At 48.8% G+C, this 25,408-nt stretch overlaps 1 protein-coding gene and 1 pseudogene across 1 annotated transcript; one reads left to right on the forward strand and one right to left on the reverse strand.

Moving 5' to 3' along the window:
* The first annotated feature begins 8,011 nt into the window (after window positions 1-8,011).
* LOC119250894 (olfactory receptor 2W3-like) lies at window positions 8,012-12,981 on the forward strand (annotated as a pseudogene).
* A 10,446-nt stretch (window positions 12,982-23,427) lies between these two features.
* On the reverse strand, window positions 23,428-24,350 carry LOC119250895 (olfactory receptor 2T27-like). The gene is given in 2 exon segments (XM_037518472.1): window positions 23,428-23,726; window positions 23,729-24,350. Coding segments are annotated over 2 exon segments (921 nt in total).
* Window positions 24,351-25,408: the final 1,058 nt, after the last annotated feature.

Raw genomic sequence — 25,408 nt, forward strand, 5'->3', positions numbered from 1 at the left:
TTTGGAGGAAGGAGTTAGTTGAAGACCCAGATAGATGACTATGGGAACTGAAAGTTGAGCTTTGGATGGGGAGACAGTATCCTTTGGAGCACAGGAAGCTGAGGAGTTGTGCAGTGTGTTGCTGAGATTGTGGCAGAGAAGGACGGCAGAGGAGGAGATCAGCAACATACTGGAGGAGAGTGTGGGGTGGAGTATGACATGACAAGAGATTACTGGCTAATGCCTGACCAAACAGTTGAGAGCTGTCCCGGGAAACCTAAGGCAGGACTGTCCAGGCCAGTTGCTGGGAGGTGTGTGTCCGGGTTTTCCCAAGTAAAAGCGAATAGTAAGTAACATTGAGGATCCAGAGGAATGGTAAAAAAGGCATCTTTGAGGTCAAGCACAGAGAAGTGTGGGGTAGAAGATGGTGTATGAGACAGAAGGGTGTAGGGGTTTGGCACTACAGGATGGACAGGCACCACCACTTCGTTAATGAGGCGAAGGTCTTGAACTAGGCGATAAGAACTGTCAGGCTTTTTTCCAGGGAGAATGGGAGTATTATAGGGCGAGTTGATAGGAATAAGGAGTCCCTTTCCCAGGAGTTGTTGGCTGATGAGTTTGAGACCCTGACGGTGAGTGAGGGAAATTGGAAACTGGGAGCGAGAGGGAAAAGAGGGATTCTTAAGGCAAATGAGGACTGGGGTACGATGGGTGGCAACAATTAGGATAGAGATATTTCAGAACATGGGGTTGACAGTGGAGGGAGACAGTGGGTAGTCCTGAGAAGGATTAGGAGATGTTTGGAGTTGTGGGAGGATGAGAGCAGCACTAGGGTGTTGGAACCATGAGAGAGTAGCCCTGAGTTTGGTCAGAAGATCCTGACCCAGGAGTGGTGTGGGGCAAGAAGGAATGACTAGGAAAAAGCGGACCAGTGGTCCTGAGCCGAGAAGGAAGGCCGTCAACTCCCGTAACCAAGACCTGAGAAGGATAAACTTGACCGGAATAGGAGGGGAGGACAGAGAAGGTAGACCCCGTGTCAACCAGAAAGGAGATGTACTTACCTGCTACCTTGACCGTTACCCTGGGCTCCTCAAAGGTTATCGGAGATGATAAATCTGGGCCTCTTCAGTCCTCAGCCACCAAACCCAAGATCGCCGGTGACAAGAGTTGCAGGGACTGGAAGGACTGGCCCACCACAGCCAGGTGTGGAGGGACAGTCACTTTTCCAGTGACCCTGGATGTTGCAGATGAGGCACGGTCCTGGCGGAGGCTGGGGGTTGGGGCATTGTCTGGACCAGTGTTCTTGGCCACATTTGAAGCAGGCTTCGGCGGCGGTCGGTCGGTTGGGGCCCATGGGGCCCATTGTCGTCCTCTGTTGGGCAGCAGGCGCTGCGGTCGTTGGAGGAGCAGGGCCTGGCGGTCTCAAGGCAGCTACTGGGGCCTGAGCTTGAAGCTCAGCCTTCTGGCGACTGTGGAGTTTACTCTCTGCCCTGTCCTGTTCCTCCCGGTTGTTAAATAATTTAAAGGCCATTTTCAGCAGTTCCTGGATAGGGGTTTGAGGACCATCCTCAGCCTTTGGAAGTCAGGATTTTTTTTTTTTTTTTTTTTTGAGGAAGACTGGGTAATTTTTCAGAACTTATGAAAGTTTATAGGTTTAGGCGCTGCCGGTTGGAGACCAGCTAGGGGACAGGTCAGAGGTCAGGATGGAAGAGAAGATAACATGTAATTATGACATGTAAGGTCATAAGCTAAGGTAAGATAATGAAATTTAGGTGTAGGTAGTGGGATAGTTTGTGAAAGAGCCAAGATGCTTTACAAATTGGGAGAGATCAGACAGAGAAAGGAACATGGACTCTAATTTTTTCTTTAGTTCCCACCCACTTCTCTGAGGGGAGGGAGAAGAGGATCAGCAGGGAGAGGGTGTGGCAGCTGGGAGGTGAAAAGAAAGGGGGGAGGGGCTGGATTGGGTAGGTGGAGGAGGTGAAGACTGAAAATTTAGAGGATCAGAGAATGCAGAAGAGGGGTCTGGAGAGGAGTCTCGAGACTTAGAAAGTACGGCAGGTTTTCAGGAGGGAGGGAAGGGGCGGAGCACAAGAGAAAGACAGCCTGGCCCTAAGGATCTCTGACCATTTTCCATTGCTGTGACAGAATTGTTTAGGTCTGTAAGGACCGAGAAGTCAAAAGTGCCATGTTTGGGCCAGTGGGAGCCATTGTCCAATTGATACTGAGGCCACGTAGTGTTGCAGTGAAAGACCAGACGCTTAAGGCGTATATCCGGCCTAAGTCCCAATGGATTGAGGTTTAAGAGAAGGCATCCCAGTGGAGTGGCCAGGCTCGGCTTGGAATTTGTGGACCCCATGACTAAGTCGGCTCCTTTCCCAACTAACGGGGGCACAGAGTCAGGATGCAGCGTCCCACGAACCTGAACTGGCCGTCGGGGGCGCAGGCCCCGAATTGCGGCGTCCCCCGATTCGGTCCTGGCCTTCGGAACGGAGGCAGACAAGCGAGGGGGACGTCTCCACCGCTTGGTTGCACCTAGGATTCGGGCACCAAGTCTGGAAGGGCATCCCCAGATCCAGGGTCTAGGTGTACGGAAGTTGACTGACATGGGCCCACGGTTTACGGAACAGCCAACCAAGGTACGGTACGGGAGTCAGGAGAGGAGCCAAATAGCCAGAGGTGAGGGCCTCCCAGGAGGGAGGGTCAGGCAGTGACTTACCCCAAGGATTAAGGCCGGTGGTGGGTGTGAGATGTCTGCAATGGAGAGGAGAGGTTCCAGGGACGAGAAGGCGGCCCCAGCGCCAGGAGACACGGCCTTCCCGGGTTTCGGCACCAAGATGAAAGGTTCGGCGCGGTAAAGAAAAGGAGAGCCAGGCTAAATTTCTCAAAGGGAGGGAAAGTTTATTGCGCCCCGGGCGGACCTCACACACCCAAGGTGGGGGTCAGTGAAGGCGCGCACGTTGTTAGGGGGAAGCAGGGTTTTATAGGGTGAGGAGAGGTCAGGTGGGAAGTTGGGCTCGTACTGCGGGAAAAGTTTGTAGGGCAGGTATAGGTTATTTGTCTGAGACAAGACTGGTAGGGGGAGAGGGGAGGCTCATTGTCTGAGTCCTCCAGGCAGGTATCTGCATTCCTGCCCCCCAGGTAGGCTTCCTGGTTGGCTCCTGCATTCCGGCCTGCTGTTCCTGCCCCCCAGGTGGTCTTCCTGGTTGGCTCCTGCATTCCGGCCTGCTGCATGGACCCTTCATTACTCTTGTGTACTGTCCCTTTTTGGTAATCTTCCACAATTGTTCTTCCCTTCTCCCTCTCCAAAACATCACATCTTTAGTTGAAGATATTATTAAATGAGGTGGCTTGAGCCATATCAGAGCATCACTCAGTTTTACTGAGTGAAATCTGAAAGTTATCCAGAAAAGCACTAAACCCTTATTACTCAGGTTGAAACCAGAGCATCACGTGGACATCAGAAGCCAATAGGTAGCACTGAACCAAAGGGGACCCTGAAGATAGTCATACTTCATCCAACAGGTAAGAAAATAGGTGAAGAAATCCTGGAGACTGAAGTCTATAGCAAGGAAGCTGACATACAAGCTGCAGCACTGCAGTTCAGCTAGTGACCTGGGTAGTGGAGGGCTGACTGGTTAGAGCTTGACTGAGGGAAAATATGTGTGTAAAAACTTGGTCCCTAGTGAAAAGAGTAAGAACAGTATGCTGGGCAGCATGCCTTCTGCCCACCCCCTCCATGAGACTGGTACTGACCTACTGAAGTATAATGAGAACACACAGATTTCAGATGTTTGGGTCTGGAACCCAAAACTGGAGAGCTATGGCAGAGCCACAAACATAAGCCATTTACCCATCCAGCACATTCACACCAGCTGATGGACCCTTTCCTATACCCAGCTCAGCAGCTGCAACAACAGGTCTCTAACCTGTGGTACCTGGGAAAGACCAAAACTGTAAAATCACATAAATTCACAGCTCCACCTGCTGGAAATGTAGAAGCAGTGTGCATATCTAAGTGTCTGCTGTTTATGAAAAGGAAATCTAAAGCAGCAGAATGTGCAGATAAAAAGTTATAATACATGGAATTTTGAGACCTTAAGAGAGCATGACATCACAGGAAAGGAAAAAGCTTCAGAATCCAACCACAGACATAAAAAATTATATTTCCTTATCAGATACAGAATTTGAAAGTGTCATGATAAAGAAATGGAAGAAAATACGGAAATATAAGTCAAAATGATACAATAGAACACTGAAAATCTAATCAAATAGATATAACAACATTCAGAAAATCTAATGAATGCAATGAGAAATTTATGACAGAAGTTATGAACAGGATTTATGAACAGAAAATAGAAATTGAAGCTTTAAAAATTAAACAAAGAGTTGCAGGATGTAAAAATGTTAATAGAGGGGATTTTAAAAATTGGCAAAAAAATATGAAACAAAATAGACCAAATGGAGGGTCAGATCAGTGATATCCAAGATAGTAATGCACAAAGGACTCAGAGAGAAGAAAAAAGAGAAAACAACATAAAATGAAAGGAGGGAAGGAAGGGAAGATGGGAGGGAGGGAGGGAGGGAGGGAGGGAGGAATTCCAAGGCATATCCAACTCCATTAGAAAAGGATACTGGGTATACCTAAAGAGTAACAGAGAGAGAACACACAATGTATTCAAAGCAATAATAAAGGAAAGTTTCCCAAACCCGAGGGAGGAATTAAATGTACAAATCCATAAAGATAAAAGAACTTGGTTATCTAAATGTAATGATACCTACACCAAGACACACAGTAGTGAAACTTCCAAGAGGTCAAAACAAAGAAAGACTATTGAAGGGTGAGGGGGTGGGAAGCAGGTAACTTATGAAGGCTTAAATCAGACTTACATCAGAAGACTTTTTCTGAGGAAATAATACAAGCTAAGACAGAGTGGTAAGACATATATAATATACTTGAGACAAGAATACTATATCCTACAAAATATAGCTTTGAAAGGAAAAGGAAGGTTTTTCCAGACAAACAGAAGTTGAAGGAGACTTCAACTAGACTTTCCTTACAAAATATGTAGAAAGGAGCTCTTATATCTAAAGAGAAGAAAAATTAAAAAAAGAAAGAAAGAAACTAGAAGCAGAGAACTAAAAACAATTCACAGTCAGAAACCCTCATATGTCAACAATCACCCTAACTTTAAATGTATGGAACTCACCAATCAAAAGGTAGAGTGACTTGTGGATCAGAAAACAAAACCCAACTTTCCACTATCTCCTTTGGACCCACCTGAGTTCCAAAGAAAAACATAAGTCAAAGTAAAAGTTTGAAAAATAACAAGTAAATGGGACCCTAAAAAAAGCAGAGACAACCACACTTATTACCAGAGAAAATAGATTTCTAGCTAAAAAAAGTTAACAAGAGACAGAAAAGGACATAATGTATTGACTAAGAGATCAATGCATTAGGAAAACAGCACACACATACACACATCTGAAGAAGCATCAAAATATCTAAAGCAACTAATACCAAATCTAAAAACAGATATTGGCAGCAGCATAATAGTATTTGGGGCCTTCAAGATTCCACTTTTTATCAATTAATGGATGAACCAGACAGAAAATGAACAAGGATGCAATAGCCTTAAAGAAGGAATTAGACCACATGGGCTTAATAGACACTTACAGGACAAAATAGCTGAGTACACAATTTTCTAAAGTGTACATGGAACATTCTTCAAGAAACATCAATAAATTCACAAAAAATATCAAGTATCAGGCCTCCTTGGTGGCACAGGGATTAAAGCCTCAGTGCTATCAAACTGCAGCAGAGTTTGATCCCCACCTGGGAAGCTGACCCACACGACACTGAAGACCTCCACTATCTCTCCCGCTGCTCCCCTCAGCAGTGTATCTCAGTTCTTCTTCCCACCCTGTCTCCAGTGAATTCTCTCAACCCCCACACCTCTGGCCTATACACTATAGCATAGATAAATAAATATTTTAAAAAAAATTAAAAATCAAGTGTCTTCTCTGGTCATAATGACATCAAACCAGTTTCTCTGGGTCTCTCCCATGTATACTGGAAACATACTAAACTCTTGTTGCTAAAGTTTTTCTTTATCGTTCTCCAATTATTCTGCCTTTTGTTATATGTGGTGCCTTAGGCAATACCTCAAAATTGTAGAGGCAAAAATATGTTTCCTCATCTATATTTTTTCTAGTCAACTGGGATATAAATAGCCAAGAAACTATTTCTAAAAATATTTTCTCCTGTTAATCTAAATTTAGGAAAGTAGTTTAAGACATTTTTACCTTCCCGTCCAAACTGGGCATCCACTCTAGAAATTTTATAAAATTCCTAGAAATCAATGTTTTGATATCATATCATTCATTGTAATTGTACTTAATAACCAAATATCCTTCTTAATTGTATGAAATCCAATTTGATCTTTAATGGATCTAATGGGTGTTTTTAAGACTTTCTGTAATTTAGAAAAGCTTCTGTATTACTCTGATTCTTTTGAAAAAGTGATTCATCCCAAATAGACCCATGGAAAGGACAGATTTCTGGTAAGCTGAAGATCATAAAACTGGGGCCTCCTCTGGTGGCGCAGGCAGTTGAGCGTTGTGCTGTGAAGCTGTCCGTCAGCCTCTGCAGTGCAGGTTCAATCCCAGCCGGCCAGCAAGGGTCCCATGGCACAGCAGATCTCTCCTGTTTCACCCGCTGCTCCCATCAGCAGTGTGTTTCGTCAGTCTTCCTGTTCTGTTCCCCACTCTGTCTCTGTTGAGTCCTCTCACCCTCCCATGCATCTGGCCTGTACCCCAGTTCTGGTATAAATGAATAAATAAATCTTTTAAAAAATCATAAAACTGAACAGGGTAGGAATTTGCAGAACTTACAATAAAACTGGAAACTAGCAGAGCAATAACCAGGATAAGCTGATGTGATTAATAACTTTTAGTTTTTAATAACTTGTCAAAAATGAAATTAGATCATTTAATTTCCTTTTTCTTAGGAATTACTGTGTAATTTTAATCCATTATGGTCATACCATTGACTGTAAATGTAACAAAATCATACTGGGGCACAAAAGCTGACCACCTCGGGTCAGGTGTTCACTCCTAAAATTCTGTGTCTGATAATTGTGAGCCCAGCAAAGGCTCTTGGCATGGAGTGGAGGCTACAGATATGCTGGGTCTCGTGCCTCAGGTTTCCATGCTGATTGCTGGGGAATAATGAGAAGTCACATTTTGACAGCCATTGTGCAAATAACAACACAAATGGAGAGAAGTCATCACCCTTCCCACAAGGGTCCACACAGCATCTTGGCAAGCTTTTCTACTAAGGGATGTACCTTGGATCAAAAAAATACATATGCCTTCATTCAAGCTTCTGATGCCTTTCAATAACCTCTCATTCAGAAGTCTCCATATCCAAAATGGTAATTCTCACATTATTTCAGCTCATTCTAGTACCTTTGGGGCATCAGAGCCATAATCTTGCCTCTGCTTCTCCTCACTTCTCTCTCCCCCTCTCCCTGCCTCTCACCCTCTCTCTCTCTTCCTCACTCCTCTCTCTCCCTTCACCTCTCCCCATCTCCTTCACTCTGTCTTTCCTTTCACTCTCCCCTCTCTGTTCCATTCACAGGAGCATGACAGAGCAGAATAATTTTAGAAGGGAGAGAACCTCATTAGGTCCTGCCACCGACAAAGCCTCTATGCATTCATGCTTGACCACACAATCCCCTCTCCTCTCACTTGTGAACTCCAGCAGCAGTAATGGCCTCCATCCCTCTGGCCAATATTTTAGGGATCACTCAGCTGTGGCATCTCCCACCATGATCTGAGCAGAGAAGAAGCTGGTGTCCTGGGACTCAGCTCACTCACCAGTCAGCAGGGGTCAAACAGGACTCACAGCTTAGTGCAACACTTGTGTGTTGGGGCCACAGCAGGGCAGGCCTTGGTGAGACCCTGACAATCCCACCACCTGAGCTGGACTCCCCGTGGCTCAGCAAGGGGATCCCTGGCCTGAGATCGCATGTCCCTGGGTGTCCAGCAGGCACCAGGCTCCTCAGGTGGGAGGAGCCACTTCACAGGCTCTGGCCTTGCACACCTCAGGGGTGAACAGGAGCCCCCAGAGCGCCCATTAACCACTCTCCATGTGTATCTTGTCAGACTTACTGAGTGACGACAATTTTAACCTCCCTTCACTCCTTTCCAAGCATGAAAACCAGCCCTTTCTGCTCCCTGCCCAGCTCCAGGTGTCACCTCCAGGACTGCCTCTACCTGGGACTCCCTCAACCTGGACTCCCTCTACCTGGACTCCCTCTACCTGGACTCCTTCTACCTGGACTCCCTCTACCTGGATTCCCTCTACCTGGACTCCCTCTACCTGGGACTCCCTCAACCTGGACTCCCTCTACCTGGATTCCCTCTACCTGGACTCCCTCTACCTGGACTCCATCTACCTGGGGCTCCCTCCACTGGGAATCCCTCTGTGAGTCCTTCCTTCCTTCCTCTCGTCTGACCAGCACAAGTGTCTCAGTGAGACCCCACGGCCCTCATGCTCACCCCGCCCTCTGGCCGCACCAGCCGAGGCGTCTTAAACACAGAACACGACACTCTGTGCTGCGTCATCTGGTGTCTTAGTGGTTAGGATGTGGGGCTACCCTTGGGTGTTTTTTCTTGTCTTTGCTCTTCTTGGTAGAATATGAGGCCCTACATGCTGGACAAACAAGACCCGCAGATATGGGCACCTGCACCTCAGGAGCTGCCACAACAGCCCACACCCAGGCTGCATGCTGGGTGGTCCCGTGAAGAGCACCTGGCAGGAGGCTGGGCTGGCACAGCCAGCAGACCCAGTGCCTCTGTGATGGGGAAGGGTTTCGGGCAGGGCCCTGGGTCCCCTGTCGCTCTATGACTAAGAGGTCGAGCCTAGCATAGGTCTTCAGTTTCCCCAAGCTGCAGTGCTCCCTAGTTAGGCTGCAGTGCTCCCGAGTTAGGCTGTGCTGAACCAGAAAGCCACAGGCACAGAAGACTGGGTGCGTTTTCAGATCACAAATCTGATTATTCCCCAGACCCTCTAGGGGCCCACGTGACCTGCTGGGAGGCAGCGAGGAGGCACCTGGAGGGAGAGATCTGGGAGGCTGGTCGGCTGGACAAAGCCAAACAGCTCCATTCCGGGAAGACAAATCAGGTGACGGGGTGTGGGGTTCTACTCTCAGTGTCCCAAGGGTGAGAGAGCGGGCACCCTGGGCTTTATTAAATCCACCTGCTCGGAGGCAAACCCTCCCTGCACCTCACCTGTGCCGTTCTCTTCCTGTGTATCTTCTGCTCTCACAACTCAAGGTGACAGGCCGGAGCGGTGCCGTCTGCACATCGACAGCACTTGTGCTCTGCGAACCCACAACTGCTACACGTTTGCCTCACTCAAGTTTCTCTGCTCCCTGACTCTGCATTTCTATCCATTCAGAAGTACCCCAGCAGTCATTCTGACAGATTTCCAGGCCAGTTGATTCAAACTTCTCTAATTCCAACCCCGTTGATTCAAAACTTCTCTACTTCCTCTCTAACACTGCACTGCTTTCCCACTCCTTTCTCTTTGCCTTCAGCTTGTGATGTTGTTTCTTCTGCACGAACCTAGGAACATTGTTACATGGACATGGTCTAAAAAATCAGGTATATGTGATACAAAAACTTGCTATCACTGAGTTTTTGAAGCTAAAGAATAAATTGATATACACTGAAAACTTCCCTGCAAGCCCACAAATAAATGAATTAATAAAGCAAGTACTTCCATGTGCCATCACCAAGTTTTAATAAAATACTTTCTATCACCCCCCACAGCGAAAAGGCTTCACCACTGTTCAGGACAATGAATTTTCTCTTTTGCACACACAAATGTCTTGGCTTAAAGAAGTCAAAATTATTTTGCTCTATTTTCAATAGACCAAATGAGGAAAAAAAAAATAACCCTCCAGCTGTGGGAGGACCGAGCCTGCCTCAATTACTTTTCTCCCCTGAAGACCTGGGGGCCGGCCACCCTCTATGACTGTAGCTGGAGGACAGCAGTGGACTGAGCCCTGACCTGATGCCCTGAGGTAAGCTTCTTGCGGATGTGAGGGATGAATTCTCAGTGGACCCAATTACCCTCAGAGCAGGGCGGGCCCTGGGGAGAGAAGGGAAACTGCCGGGGACACTCCTCAGTGCCGGCAGTAATGACCTGAGGGATCCCAGTGACCCTGACACCTGGGGATGCCGACGAGCCCTGAACACCCAGGGCCGCTGCTGTGTCTCCTCAGGAGACCTGCTGACTTCAGTGCCTTGGCACAAATACCAACATCCACCTGCTTCCAGGGGAGGCTGCCAGAAGAGGCGCCGTCACACCCCCGCACCTGCATGACTGCAGGACCCGGGGTGCTCCCAGGAGAAGATGGTGACCAGCCTGGGGTCCCCGCCTGACCTGCACCCGGACCTTGATGGTGACCTTGGGTAGCAGTGGGAGGAGGTGAGCGGGGTGCCAGGTGCACTCAGCACCAGGGCTGTGCTGCAGGTGGCGGTGACAGCAGCAGCCCCTGGGGAGTCCCCAGGACAGGAACAGGGAGGACACGTCTGCACCCCGACGGACTCCCCCGCCGAGGCTGCACCCCTCAGGCGTCGCGGGCCCCACTACTCTGCCCTGAATGGCAACCAGTGCCCACACAGGCCCTCAGCAGGGAGGCGCCTAGGGAAGCCGGGCTCAGCGCAGCGAGCACGGCCATGGTTCAGCACTGGCCGGGCAAGCCAGGAGAGAGCGGCTCCCCATGGAGGGCCCGACCTGGGAGGGCAGGCTCGGGACACGCCAGGGCCTGCTCCTGCGGGTGGCCTGGGAGCCAGGGTGTGCAGGGGAGCCGGGGACCATGCCCACGGTGCACTCGGGCAGTGTGGCCGCGACATGTCTCAGCCCCAGGGGCCTGCACTGCGGGTGGCTCCTCCTCACCACACGTGTCAACACAGAATTTCTCTGCCTGGCTCGACCAGATGCTTTTCCCAGCCCCTCCCTGGATGGAGGTCAGATTTCATGACACATTCACAGAGATCTCCACATCCACAAACTTTCTCTCACATTAAAAATATCTCCAACGTATCTGGGAAACATTGTGCTCTGATGTACCCCGTTTTCAGAGAGAAAAGCAGGGAAAGGCAGGCGAGCTGCACAGTCTGCTGGGCACAGGGCTGGGCTGGGCTGGGCTGGGGGCTGGGCTGGGCTGGGGCCTGGGGTCAAGATCTGTGTATCTGTACCTTCCAGTGAGGCAGGGGTGCAGGTCCTCCAACATGTGTTGGTGCGGATGCTGCATGGCAGAGATGGAAGGTGATGGAGGTTCTGTGCACAGCTGTGAATTAATCCAAAAACAAAATCATTTCTATACAAATTTTGCAATTTATTTCTCATAAGCAATACAGAGTATACTGGAAATATAGATCTAATTTCTCCAATATGACGCCCGCTGGAGAGATGACTTTTGTGTGTGTGTCGCATGTGAACATTGTTTTTCCTCTGGAACGGGACGGTCACCCCAGGGATGAGGAGGGCATGGACCGAATGGGCCCAGGGGGAGGGTGAGCAGACAGCGTGTCCTGCACCATGGACACTGCCCACACCTGTGCAGGGAGGACCGGGCTCAGGGGTCGGGACTCAGAGAAGCTCGGGGACGGAATCTCGCGAGGGTGGACATCTGGTGGCCGCAGGGGCCTCTCCTGTCACTGGGGCCAGGGCAGTGACGTGTTCCTGGGTTTATGTCAGCTCTGCATCCACCCCCATTCAACACACCGCTGCCTCTGTTTCCCTTGCTGTAGATGGGGTGGAGCTGGGCAGCGCCTGTCACAGCAGCCTGGGAGACATGGCCCATGTCCAGGAGCAGAGAAGAACGTCTGACTCGCAGTGAGTTTCCCTCACCTGTGAAACCAGCACCACGGCCACAGGCCTCAGCCGCCACCGAGGGGATGGAGGCAGCCAATGACAATGCCCAGGGCAGCTTCGTCCTCTTGGGCTTTTCCGACTGACCCCATCTGGAGAGGGTCCTCTTCATGGTCATCCTGATTGCCTATCTGCTGACCCTGCTGGGCAACACCACCATCATCCTGTTGTCCCGGCTGGAATCCCAGCTCCACACACCCATGTACTTCTTCCTCACCTACCTCTCCTTCCTGGACCTCTGCTTCACCACCAGCTCCATCCCACAGTTGCTGTACAACCTCAGGGGGCGGGACAAGACCATCAGCTACGTGGGCTTTGCCATCCAGCTCTTCCTCTTCCTGGGGCTGAGGGGCGTGGAGTGCCTGCTGCTGGCCATCATGGTATATAACAGGTTTGTTGCAGTCTGCAAGCCCCTGCACTACATGGTGATCATGAACCCCCAGCTCTGCCTGTTCTTGGTGTCAAGCCCCCAGAGGTTTGTTGCAGTCTGCAAGCCCCTGCACTACATGGTGATCATGAACCCCCAGCTCTGCCTGTTCTTGGTGTCAGTGGCCTGGGGCTGTGGGGCAGCCAAGTCCTTGGCCATGTCCCCAGTAACCCTGCACTTGCCCAGCTGTGGTTACCGAAAATTGGACCACTTCTTATGTGAGATGCCTGTCCTTATCAGTATCGCTTGTGTTGTTACAGCAGTGGTGGAGGCCACAGTCTTTGTCCTGGCCGTGGCCATCGTGCTCATGCCCCTGATCTTGATGCTCATCTCCTATGGCTGCATCATGGGGGCTGTGTTAGACATTCGAGCAGCATCAGGGTTACAGGTCTTCAACACCTGTGGCTCCCACCTCACTGTCGTCTCTCTTTTCTATGGAAACACCATCTATATGTACATGTGCCCAGAAACAGATCTTCTCAGGACCAGGGCAAGTCCCTCACCCTCTTCTACAACATTGTCACCCCGCTCCTGAATCCCCTGATCTACACGCTCAGAAACAAAAGATGTGAAGGGGGCACTGAGGAGGCTGCTGCTGCGTGACAGAGAGGCAGGGCAAGGCTGAGGCGGGGCGCAGCATCCCAGCCTGGGTGTGCTCCCAGGAGGACTCGAATGGCAACTGGCTGGGTCGTGTGAGGACCTGTGCTCCAGCTTGGTGTCCCCCCCGGATCTCACAGACAGCATTGGTTGCAACATGCTGACAGTTGTTGAGTGACCGTCATGAACCAGAGCCCCCCAGAGCCCCCAGATGTCTGTCACACTGGCCCAAGGACAACGCTAAAAAAGGAGCACCAAACAGGCTGCCTCAGCGGGACTGGGGTGCCATCCCGTGCAGCCTCCCTTGATCAGTGTTGCCTCTGTGGTTGTTTGTTTTCAAGTTGTTGATGATTTTCTGGGAACTTCTGCCTACGGTCAGCCTGTGGCAGCCAGGTGGGTGGAATCGGCACTGATGCATCTTTGCTCCAAACTCCACGTCGTCTTTCAACAAGTTATAAAGGTGTTTCCTTTCCTTTGTTTCAACCTTTATTTATTTTCCCAAAGCCATGACGATTCTGGATGCTGACTGAAGTAAAAGCCTCACTGATCCTGGGGCAAACAGTCTTTTCCATAAGCAAAGTAGGTCTGCACCCGGGAGGAGTCTGGTGACTCTTGCGCTGTGGGAGCTGTTTCAGAAGTCACAGGGTCAGGTTGGTGTGTAGATCCTGCTACAGACTCAGAAGAGAATGCGAGTCAGTCCTCACAGGGACTTCTGGTTCCTCTGTAGGTTTAGAGCTTTTGTTTCCTCAGCTCTCTTGACCTGGAGGAATACCAAGGCTCTCCATAGGCAGAGCCGGGCAGATGCTGGGCTTCCACCACATCCCGCCATCTGAAGAACCCCAGTGGACCGAGGAGTCTGGGACCCTTGGCTCAGGCCTCTTCCACTTCTCTTCCCGGGACAGCCAGGACATTTTATTTTTGTCTCATCTTTCTCTTCTTTTGTTTAATCCACCTGGGCCCCGTTGAGCATACTTTTTTCTTGCTCCACTAACGCCCCTTCCACCACATTGATGACTAGAGAGAACTTCCAGCAAAATCATCAGCCATCTCATGTGGAAATGAACCCGTGTTAAAGAGCCTGTTTTGCACGCAGGACGGAGTCAGTCAGGAAGACACATCCTACATCGACTCAATGGACATGTCAAGCCAATTCAATGTCCTGAGGAAAGGAATGCTGAGCTGGCTTTTGCACTGGAAGTCATCACATCTACAACGTACACAGCAGAGCTGTCATGTCTTGAGTGGGCTACAACTTACAAAAAGTGCAAACTAGGTCACACCCAAAGCAAGGGGTCTGGAACCTGCCAGCTCAAGTGCATGGCAAATGTAACACACAGCTTTCCCGGGAAATGCGGCCTTTGATCATCAGTGCTGGGTCAGTGCTTTGGGGGTCTTTGGTATGTGCTCGCCACTCTCGGGGTTTTACTTGAATTAACTCGTCCAGACCTCAAGAATGATGGTGGGTGATGACACATTGAGGGGACTAACACGTGACCCCAAAATATATTGTGTCTGCATGTGGACTGTCTTAGTCTGATGGTAGTTAACACCCAAAAGACTCAGCAAGAACTTTTTATCCACCCACCCATCCACGACCTAAATAAATTTAGCTAGAAGACCCTTCCAGAAGCAAGCTGTCACCAAGGCTAGTTCCTGTGAATGTGACCGAGTGTGTGGACAGAGAGGACCTAGCAAAGCTGCTGCTTACAATCCCTCTGTCTCTCTGTCTTCTGACGGGTACAGCAGGTATCGTTGGCTAGGGGGGTCTTTTCATCTCCACATGAGCTACCATTTTTCCCTCTGATGTCCCGACTGCTAACTCCTCTCCTTAGTCCAGGCTGACACATCCTTCCCAGCTTCCCAGCTGCCCAGCTGCCTTCGGAGTTTCCATGCCTGCGGATGGCCCACACACACATCAATTGCCTTTTGAACTAATCTGTCTGATGATACCATGATTGTGTCCACCCAGGAGGGGTCAGACTGGCTAGATGGACCCAGGCCCTGGCTGATTAAGAATCAATCTGAACTTGAACATCCTTCCTCTCTTCAGAAGGGAGCCTAGCGGGGAGCCTGCCAACTCCAGAAATCAAAAGTTCTGGAATGAAAGTCCTTTCAACACTAAAAATCAAACGCCTTGCTACTGACCAAATCCCCACCTCTGAGAGAGGACGTGGGCGCACCCTGGACTAGCTCACACGCAAATGACCACAGGTTACCGATGATGGGCAAGCCCAGCTTGCGCAATACTAACTGGTGTGCGAAGTCCTGCTCACAGCCCGCCCAGAGCCTGCAGGAGGCAAGAGCCCAGAGAGAGCAGCGGCTGCGCCCACCCTGGCTTCCTGCCCAGGCAGCCGCCCGCCAGGTCCCCCACAGCTTAGCCACTCACCCCTTGGCTCAATTGCTGACCGTGGGCACCACACGGGCACCGCTGTCTGCATGGGGATGCCTCTCCATCCCTGCCTAGAGGCTCTCAAGAGCCCCAACCGACCAGGTTCCCACATTGTCTGATAACAAAGTTGGGGGGAGGCTGCTCACCTGCAACAAGGCAGGGCTGAGAGACGCTGCACGGGCCTGGAAGTGGGTGTAGGGGTGTGCCGATGGCCTCTCCGCCACATTACGAATCAGAGCCCCAGGAAGACTGAGGGGGCCCAGGAAGTGCCACCCCAAACCTGGCGCCCAGGCCTGGCACACGCTGCAAGCTGTGGAGTTGGGGAAGAGGCAGGAGGAAGGTCCCCCCCATGCAGCACATGGGATCCTACGGCCTCCCAAGGGAAAGGAGCCTCCCAGCCCCACAGATGGGGCACGGAGAACGTGGGCCAAGCAGGCCTGGCCAGCCCCCACCTGGCCACATGAGCCTTGCTCCTGGGCCTGCCCTGTCCCCACGTGGCGCGCTGGCCACCGTGCCCAGCATGAAGGGCGGCAAGGGAGACAGGCAGCGTGACCGCCGGAGGCCCCGGCCTGGGTCCGCCATCACCACCATCTAGGGCCCGGCCTCAGCCGCAGCCTTGCCCCGGTTCACCCACAGACCTCAGTCGAAAGCATCTTCCTTAGGCTTTAGCTCCCACATTCTTGCCTTTCTCACGTACAAATTACCTACCATAGAACATAAGCTGCTCGTGCCGCCTCATGGGGAAGTCAGCATGCCCTGGAAGATGACGGAAAACCGGCCTGTTCCCGCCCCGCGCCTGTCCCCTCACGCCCTCCTCTCCTGAGACCCGCCGCCTCACCCTGACGTAGGTCATGCCCCCACACACCAGAGCTGGAGAAACCACTGCCCGACCCCTTTCCACCAGTATCGCCTTCCAAGGTAATCAGTTTGACTCCAAAACTAGACATCCTCGCCCTGCACAGCGCTGTGCAGCATTCTGTCAGCACCAGTGCCGCACCCAAGCCTCGATGCGCCCTGGGTCCTATCCCTTCCGGAAGGTGGGCATGCCTCGTGGAGCAGATTAAACACAAGTCCTTGCTTTCCTCCCCAGTTCGATTGCAGCCTGGGGCACCAAGAGGGACAGGGGAACGGCCCTCCTTTTAAAGGCCGAGTCCCAGTAGGTCCTCAGGCCCCAGGACAGAGGAGAACGGAAGGATTGCTCCGCCTGGGAAGTTGGTGGTCGTTTTCCGTTTTTAGCCATAAAAATGTTTCCTCCTCTGTTAAAAAAAACAAAAACAAAAACAAAACAAAAAAACAAAGTTCATCTAAATAAAACATTGGCGATCTTACTGGCTTTTTTCAAGAACTCATGAGTGGTCCGAGCAGTGGACCTGGGGAGCTCGGGGGCTGCGGGGCAGGAGAGGAGGCCCCAGCAGTGGGGCCAGAGGATGCCATACAGGATTGGTGCCTCAAAACTGTTCAGCTACACCCTTCCCCAGCAAATGGCGCTTTGCTCAGATGCTTACGGGAACCGGGTTAATCATCTTTTCAACAGGTGGGGGATGTGTGTAAGGCTGAAGCTGTGGTTGGTTCAGAAACAGTATTTTTAGGCCATCATTGTTTATTTTGAATCTTTTTTTTTTTAATCCAAGAACATGCATGACCACAGAGGATGAGACGCAGACTGCCCTTGTACATCACTCAGGCCTTCTAGACGGTCAGTCCCCCCCCCCCGCCGTGCACTAGGGACGTGCGCTGCTCGAGGGTCTCAGGACAGGCAGAATGACTTCCTGCAGCTGCTGGACAGTCTCTCAGCAACCCCAAGCCCGACAGTGTCTATGTTTATTGAAGGGGGAGCAGTGAAAGTATTCTCAGTTGAAGTACATAATGAGCAGGAGTAAACTAAGATGGCGGGCTGACAGAAAGAAATGTCTTTGACAGGAGTAACTTCTACATACACTTCCATTATTTTAGTTCTACATTTAGTTCTACATCCAGAGTTTCTCCTTAAATGATCTTTACTCCAGAAAATTCCCACAGGGCTATGATCTTCCAGTTAACAAGCCATGGGGGTTGTTTGTTAAAAATATAAGCAGGGATAAAGACAACAGAATATCAGACTATATTATAAGTTCCATACACGGGAACCTGGGGTGTGAATGCAAACAGCACCACAGGTATCCCCGCGTGGCTCTGGGCCCATCACACTGAGAACCTGGTACCTGACTGACCAGACTGTTCCATGGGAGACAACTTACTCCTTAGTAAGCACCCGCTATGAAACCACCTTTCACACAGTTTAGCCTTATGTTGGCTAAACTTGGGGTATTAATTTAAATGCAAAGGGCAAAAACCAACCATTGAAATGGAGAAATATAAAACAAATGATGTTGTGTGATAAGATTTCCCATACTCGGTCTGCAGAATGAGGGTCTCAGCAGCTCCCAGCCACGCAACATGACAGCCGGACACGGCGGGTGGAACAACCAGCAGCTTTTCACTCACTGCTGACCTAAGAGATCCCTCAGATAGATACGAAAATGTGAGAGGCAGGACTAATGTGTGTCTGCTGTAATGAAAAACCTCTCAAACAATAATTCTGATATAGCAGACAGCGAGAAAGGACTTGACTGTTAGTTGTAATGATATAAATCAGTATTTGTTGCAAAATTAACAATTTCTACTTTCAGTCTACTAATATAAATGTAGATAATTTATCAATTTCATAAAGAAATATATAAAGAAAATCATTGGCTTGTACCTACTGTTCTGCCTTTGAAAAGTTATCAAGAAAAAAATATTTCCTAGAAAAGGGAATTCTATTTTTTTAAAATATATGGATGCTAATTATAATTAACTAGTTATAACTAATATTTGTTCATTATGTTAGCAAAAGCTGTAATATTTGTGATTCTAACAACCAGTTAGAAGTATATTAAGTTTAAAATAAAATAAGAGAAAAAGTCAAAATCACAACAATCTAAAGGAAGAGGTCAGGCCCTGCTGCCGCTAACTCCCCTGCTGGGTCGGCATCTGGGGCCGGCCAGCCGGACACTCACTGCGGCTGTGGGTCAGGACACTGGGTGGGCCTGTCTGCCAAAGGCCAGGAAGGCCAGGCTGTGAGGAAACATCCCGGCAAGGCTGCCCCATTGCTGGTTCCTCCTGAAGTGGAGTCCAGGTGTGCACAGGAGAGGCTACAGGGTCACGGTGAAGGTGACAGCGAGCCACACCTAGGGAACCATGGTGGTCTGTGCACGCTCTGGTGATTGCCGCTTGAGCAATGTTCTGGTTTGAGGACATCGGCTACCTGGAAAGGTGAGAAGGGTGGGCCAATATGGCAGCCTAGTGCCAGGTGATTCTGTCACCTGCCTATTTCTGAACATGCTTCCTCCTGTTCTTACACCACACTCACTGCATGTCTCCTCTGTCCAGAGTGGCTGCACTGTAGGGTGCCCCCTCCAGGGATTCCCCAAAGGGTTCATTCATGCAATTAATAAGCCACAAGCTGTTTGTTGGTAATACAAGCAAGACCAAGCAATGCCAAGTACATCAGGATATATTATAATTTACCAAAAATGGACTAAAGCTCATTAGGCAAACACTATCAAAACTATAACATTGTGCTTCCCACAGTTAGTAAAGCAAAACCAAAGTACAATGTCACTTCTAACATGAACCGGCAAGTGCAGGAGGGAAAGCCTGTCATGGACCACGGAAGAATAATATATTCACTCCTAGGTATTTACCCAAAGGACACAGAAACATCAATTCCTAAGAGCACCTGCACCCCTATGTTTATAGCAGCACTGTTTACAATAGCTAAGCTTTGGAAACAACCCAAATGCCCAAAAATAGATGACTGGATCAAGAAGATGTGGTACATATACACCATGGAATATTACTTAGCATTCAAAAACGACAAACACCTGCCATTTGCAGCAACATGGAAGGTGTTGGAAGGCATCATGCTCAGCGAAATAAGCCAGAAAAAAAAAAAAAATACCGGATGGTCTCCCTCATAGCCGGAATCTAGAAAACCTAAATAAGGGACCAGGAAAATGAATCACTATAAGAAAGTGAAAAACAAAATCAACAAACAACTATGAACCAGACACACTCTATGGGGGGTAGGGGGCGGGGAGGGGAGGTATTGGGGTCAAAATAAGGGGGTTGCAATTGTATGGGGAATATAAAAATAACATTTTTATATATATATATACATATAAAATAATAAAATACTCAAAGTTGAACATGTTGCCTTAAGAACTGGAAAGCTTACATTTCAAGCGGGTGTTGGGTTAGAAATGCTCCCTAATGTCGCCAGAAGACTGACCAGGGAGAACTAGCACAAAGTCAGACACAGTCGGAATCACGGAACTTCCTGTCTAGTAAAGAGCCGCTGCGTCTCCTGTGGGTGTGTTAGGCAGGTGCACCAACGTCCTCTGGGCACCCGTGGAGCCCTGCGGGTGCAGGACAGAAGGCAGGTGGTAGGCTCTAGGCTGGACACCCCGGAGCTCTGCCCACTGCGTGGCCACCTCTCTCCCCGCAGGCCCGGCCCCAAGGCTCCCAGCTGGAAGCCCCTTCATCTTCCCAGGACTTTACCGAGGGCCCCCGTCACGTCCTTGTTGCGCAGGCTTGCCCTGGCATCCCGGCCAGGTGCGCCCCTAGCGTGTGTCCCAACGCGGTGCGCCCCAGGGGCGCCAGGAAGGAGCTGGCTGCTAGGAGCCGCCTGGGAAGGAAACGGGCTTGTCCCTCCGCGGGGAAGGCGTGGTGCCCCTCGCGGCTGCGGCGGCCTTGTCCACGCGGGCTCCGCCCTCGCGCCAACTCTGCCCTAGAGATCCGGAGGGATGAGGCGGGCCGGCCCGGCCTCCCCTGAGCCCCGCGGCCTCCCCTGAGCCCCGCGGCCGCCCTTCGCACAGTTGCGCTGCAGCCGGGCTGCGAGGGCCGAGACCCCCGGACAGGGGGCGACAGGACGATGCACAGGAGATGACAGCCCTTTCACTGTCATGGCTCAGGAAATAAACAGGAGCGCGCTGGGCAGGAGGAGGAACGACTGCACGACCAGAACGAGGAGCTCATGGACTGGCAGGAGACCCGCGGACACGGGACGGCAGCCCCTGCTCGTGGGCTGGAAGAAGGAACATCCCCAACACGCCACGTCACTGAGAGAAACAGACTCGTCGTGACCCCTGCCGAGAGTCCAGCGGCGACTTCCAGGAGCAAACCTCGGGACCGGGGCGCACCCAACCACGAAAGACCTGCTGGCCAGAGCCACCCCGCAGACAGAAGAGGCATCACTGCCCAGCTCCCAGGCCGCCAAAGATGGCCCAGCAGCGGCTGGCAGTGGGGTAGAAATGGACACATGGATGGGGAAGCAGATTTCAGGGCCCAGATGTAAGCCCACAGTGTGGACAGGTGGGCCACAGTGTCGGAGTCAAGAGCATGTAGGGAGGAAAGTCTCTTCCATCATCAGGCTGGGGACCGTCCAGCCACATGCAGGAGAAGGACATTGACCACCCCGACCTCACACACAAACTCGACTCTGGATGGACAACATGCGTGGCTGGAGGGTCTGAAGCCATAAAATGTGTAAAGAAAACACAGGCAAACACACTATGCCTCTGCTTTGGGAATGTTTGGGGACTCTGCTGCAACCACAAGGAAAATAAAAGCTAAAAAAAGCAAACAATGCTGTATGCAAGGCCGCACAGCAATAGAAGCTTCCATTGAAACAAAGAGATGGCCACAGAGTGGGAGGAAGGTGCTTCACATCACTCATCTGAAAGCCAAGCTCTCTACAAAGACTGATACAACCCAATAAAAAGAAAGCAAACAGCCTAATTAAAAAGTGGACACCAGATCTAAATAGATACTTTTCTTGACATGCAGATGTCAATGGGCACACAAAACCACCCATGCTGCATCCCATCAGGCACACGCAGATGACACCGGGAGTGCCCACCTCACACCTGGGCGAATGCCCGGATTCCCAGGGCCAGAGACAAAATGTTGTTGGCAAGAATGTGGACAAAAAAGGAAACTTCTCACCCCATGGCGGTAATATAACCTGGCCCAGCCCCTGTGGAAAGCAGCACAAAGTCGCTCAAGGTAACACAAGTGAGTCTATCACTTGGTTCAGCAACTCCACTCCTCCGTATCTTCCTGAGGAGCACAGCACTGCTCAGACGGACGTGTGCTCTCATGGTCATCCATGGTCATCCGGCCTGTGTCCAGTAGCCGAGTTTTGGAACCACGTAAGTGTCTAACAACAGACGAGTGGATGAAGAAAAAGTGGCCGAGATACACAGTGAAACACCACGAAACTCTAAGATGTCTTGCCATGTGTGACAACATGCATGGAGCTGGAGGGGGCTGCTAAGCATTATTACTTACAGATGGAGAAAGACGAAAACTGGACCATTTCACTCCATCACTTGTGGCTTACGGAGAAAGAAAACAAAGGAACAGAGAAAACTAAACCAAACAAGCACGAGAACTCTAACTGTAAACTGAGGTTTTCAGACGGGGAGGGGAGGGGAGGGGAGGGGCCAACAAAAGAAAAGGGCCTCCGTGGGCCAGGGAGGAGGACCATGGGTGTTCTGGTGCTGGGTGTGGCCACACACATCTGAAGATGTTCGAACCCGCAGATCTCAATCTCACACAGTTGTGTAAGCCAACATAAGTGCAAAAAAATACAATATAAAATAAATGAAAACAGAACGATAAAATATTTATTTATTTATTTTTTTTCTTTTCAATTTTGTTTTTTGTTTTTTTTTAATTAATAAATTTTAATTTTATATTCCTCATACAATTGCAATCCCCCCATTCTGACCCCAATCCCTCCCCTCCCGCCCCCCACCCCCCAAAAAGTGTCTCTGGTTCATAGTTTTTGTTGATTTTGATTTTCACTTTCTTATAGTTATTCATTTTCCTGGTCCCTTATTTAAGTATTCTAGATTCCTGCTATGAGTGAGACCATCCGGTATTTTTCTTTTTCTTTTTGGCTTATTTCACTGAGCATGATCCCTTCCAGCGCCATCCATGTTGCTGCAAATTGCATGTGTTTATCTTTTTTGAATGCTGAGTAATATTCCATGGTATATATGTACCACATCTTCATGATCCAGTCATCTATTTTTGGGCATTTGGGCTGTTTCCAAAGCTTAGCTATTGTAAATAGTGCTGCTATAAACATAGGGGTGCAGGTGTTCTTTGGAATTGATGTTTCTGTGACAGCAAAATAGAACACTAGTATTCCAAAGTACATTGTCAAAAAGAATATTATTTGAATTATCACTAGTAACTGTGAAAATCAGCACATGGATTTGGAAGAAAAATTACTCATAAAAATTAGTTATGAATAAATAAAGAGTCCATTATTTGTTGCGTAAATTGAGTTTTCTGATTACACTAATTAAACTGCATGAAGAAAATGACAAACACAAAGTTTAAATGCCCAGCTCAAAGCAGTCAGAGAACCAGAGGACTGATTTTTTTTTTAAATCCATCTTATACTTGAAGCAAAGATTTCTGTACCAAAATAATAACTATCTGGTCTTGAAAGTGAATGTGAGTACACAATTAATTTGCTCCATTATTAAGTCTCACAAACAATTAGAAGACTGACTGGAAATAGAAATCAGAATTGAAATGTCTACTTAGATGATATAATCTGAATGTTTGGAGCAGTAAAACCCCCTGACCTTTCCTTGCGAGCAAAGAAACAATTACAATTACATCGGTAGAAATGATTCAAGGTGTCAAGATCCTCCTTTAAATAGCTTTGCATTTACAAAAAAAGGGACAATTATAATTATGTTGGGATAAAAACTCTATTTCATATGCTGCCTGAATAACCAAGTTCCTTAGTTATGTCATCAATGACTATCAGGGCATACATGATTGAATGTACAAAGAATGACCCTATGATACTTATGATTAGGTGGAAGAGTATATGTTTCACTGTGTTCTCTATGTCTCAAAATATAATTTCTATAGTTAAATGTAGACAAATGTGTCCTTATTAATATATGCTTTATTCCATTTTAGAGTAAATTTTGTCCATTGCAGATTTGCATTGGGTGAGCAAACACATCACATTCCTCACACTCTGAAAACTTTCCTAAACACTCTAGTGACGTCCTTGTTCCGCAGGCTGTAGATGAGGGGGTTGAGCATGGGTGAAATGATGGTGTAGATCACAGAGGCCACTTCTTCCTGCTCGGGGGAGTGGTAGGACTTTGGCATAAGGTATGTGAAGATAGCAGACCCATAGAAGAGCAACACCACAATCATGTGAGAGGAGAAAGTAGCCAAGGTTTTCATGAGAGCCTGGCCTGATCCCATGCCCAGAACAGTGACGAGTATCCTTCCATAGGAGCACAGAATAGCTGAGACGGGAGGGTTAAAAAAATCACAGCACACACAAAAACAATCTTTTCATATAGGGAAGTGTCAGCACAGGCCACTTTCAGAAGCGCTGGGATCTCACAGAAGAAATGATGGATTTCCCTGGAGGCACAGTAAGGGAGTGTCAGAGTATAGACCACACAGAACAAGGAATTGATCAGAGCACCCAACCAGGCCACAAGTATTAGGAGCACACAGACCTTGGGGCGCATGAGGATGGGGTAGCATAGAGGGTGGCAGATGGCCACGTAGCGGTCATAAGTCATGACCGCCAGCAGCAGGAACTCTGAGCCAGCAAGGAGATAGAAGAGGAACATCTGGAAGCTACACCCAACGAAGGAGATGTGGTGGTCCCCAGACAGAAAGATCAGGGCCATTGTAGGGACAAACGTGGAGATATAGAGGAGATCCATGATGGACAGCTGGCTGAGCAGAAAGTACATGGGGGTGTGGAGAAGAGAGTCGGTACAGATGAGGATGATTATTATCATGTTGCCCAACAGGGCCACCAGGAAATCAAGCAGGGTGAGTGTGAAGAGGACCCAGGGCACTGGGGTGCTGTGGAACACATCCAGGAGGACAAAATCACTGCCTGAGGTCTGGTTGCTCATGCTCATGTTCCAAATTTGTAACTTTGGAGAGTTTCAAAAGCATGATATTCATATCTATAAAAAATTTTACAAAATAAAGTCATAATCACTTTTTAACAACTCAAGCCCTTGTACCTTGGTACCTCTCATCTTTTAATTTTAGTAAATAAATATATTTTTCATCCCCAAGACTTTACTAAGGAATATAAAAGACCGCCAAGAAAATGTGTCCCATTAGTGTAAGGCCATGTTTTTGTTTATGTTAAATATATAGTTTAAAAAATTTTATTATAAATTGGAATTCTAGAAATTGAAATTCTCAGGTAGTAATACTCAACTTCCACTTTATATAATAGTCTGTAAAACTAGACATGTATTCATAAGTTAGCAGTACAATTTTATCTGCATAAGTATTTTCTAACAACGTTATCAATAATTTTTATAGAACAAGTATGGAAAATCTGGAGAAAATAATTCAGAGTCAAAAAAAAAACTGTCATAACTATAATCAGTTATCTTTTCTAGAATTACTTCTTGAAATCTCACATTGGCAAAAAGAACAAAATAGGTTTTCAAAAAGCTATTATAAAAAATGCATTTAAATAAGTGTTATTCCTTAAAGCTGCATGTTTCTCTTTTAATAGACCCAGTGAAATAAGCCCACTCATGGCAGGAGAACTGTGGCATCTAGTCGCTGTGCAGCCCCTGTTGCACATGGCCACATGCTGACTCCGGACAGGACGAGGCATATAACCCTGGCTGGCAGAGCAGACTGCATGCTGGACATGCACTTCTGCCGGGGAATAAAGGGGAGTCATTGCCCTCAGGACGGGGTGCAGCAGCAGCATCAGGGCTAGAAAATCCCCAAGGATTTTCTTTCTTTTCTTTTTTTTCCTTTTCTATCCTTCTTGGTACTGGTCCAAAGAGCACTTAAAGTAACTTCTGAAGTGGCAGGACAGTAGGAAGCACACTTTCATGGCATTATTTTGAGAATGATTGTGAAATGCTGGTATGTTTTCATTACCTCTCAAGTTACACTTTCTCTTTGAGGGGATGCATAATGAAACTTTAATTGTCAGTAGTAA

This window comes from Talpa occidentalis, unplaced genomic scaffold (assembly GCF_014898055.3).
Source record: "Talpa occidentalis isolate TD23 unplaced genomic scaffold, MPIMG_talOcc4v2.1 talOcc4.18, whole genome shotgun sequence".
Lineage (NCBI taxonomy): Eukaryota > Metazoa > Chordata > Mammalia > Eulipotyphla > Talpidae > Talpa > Talpa occidentalis.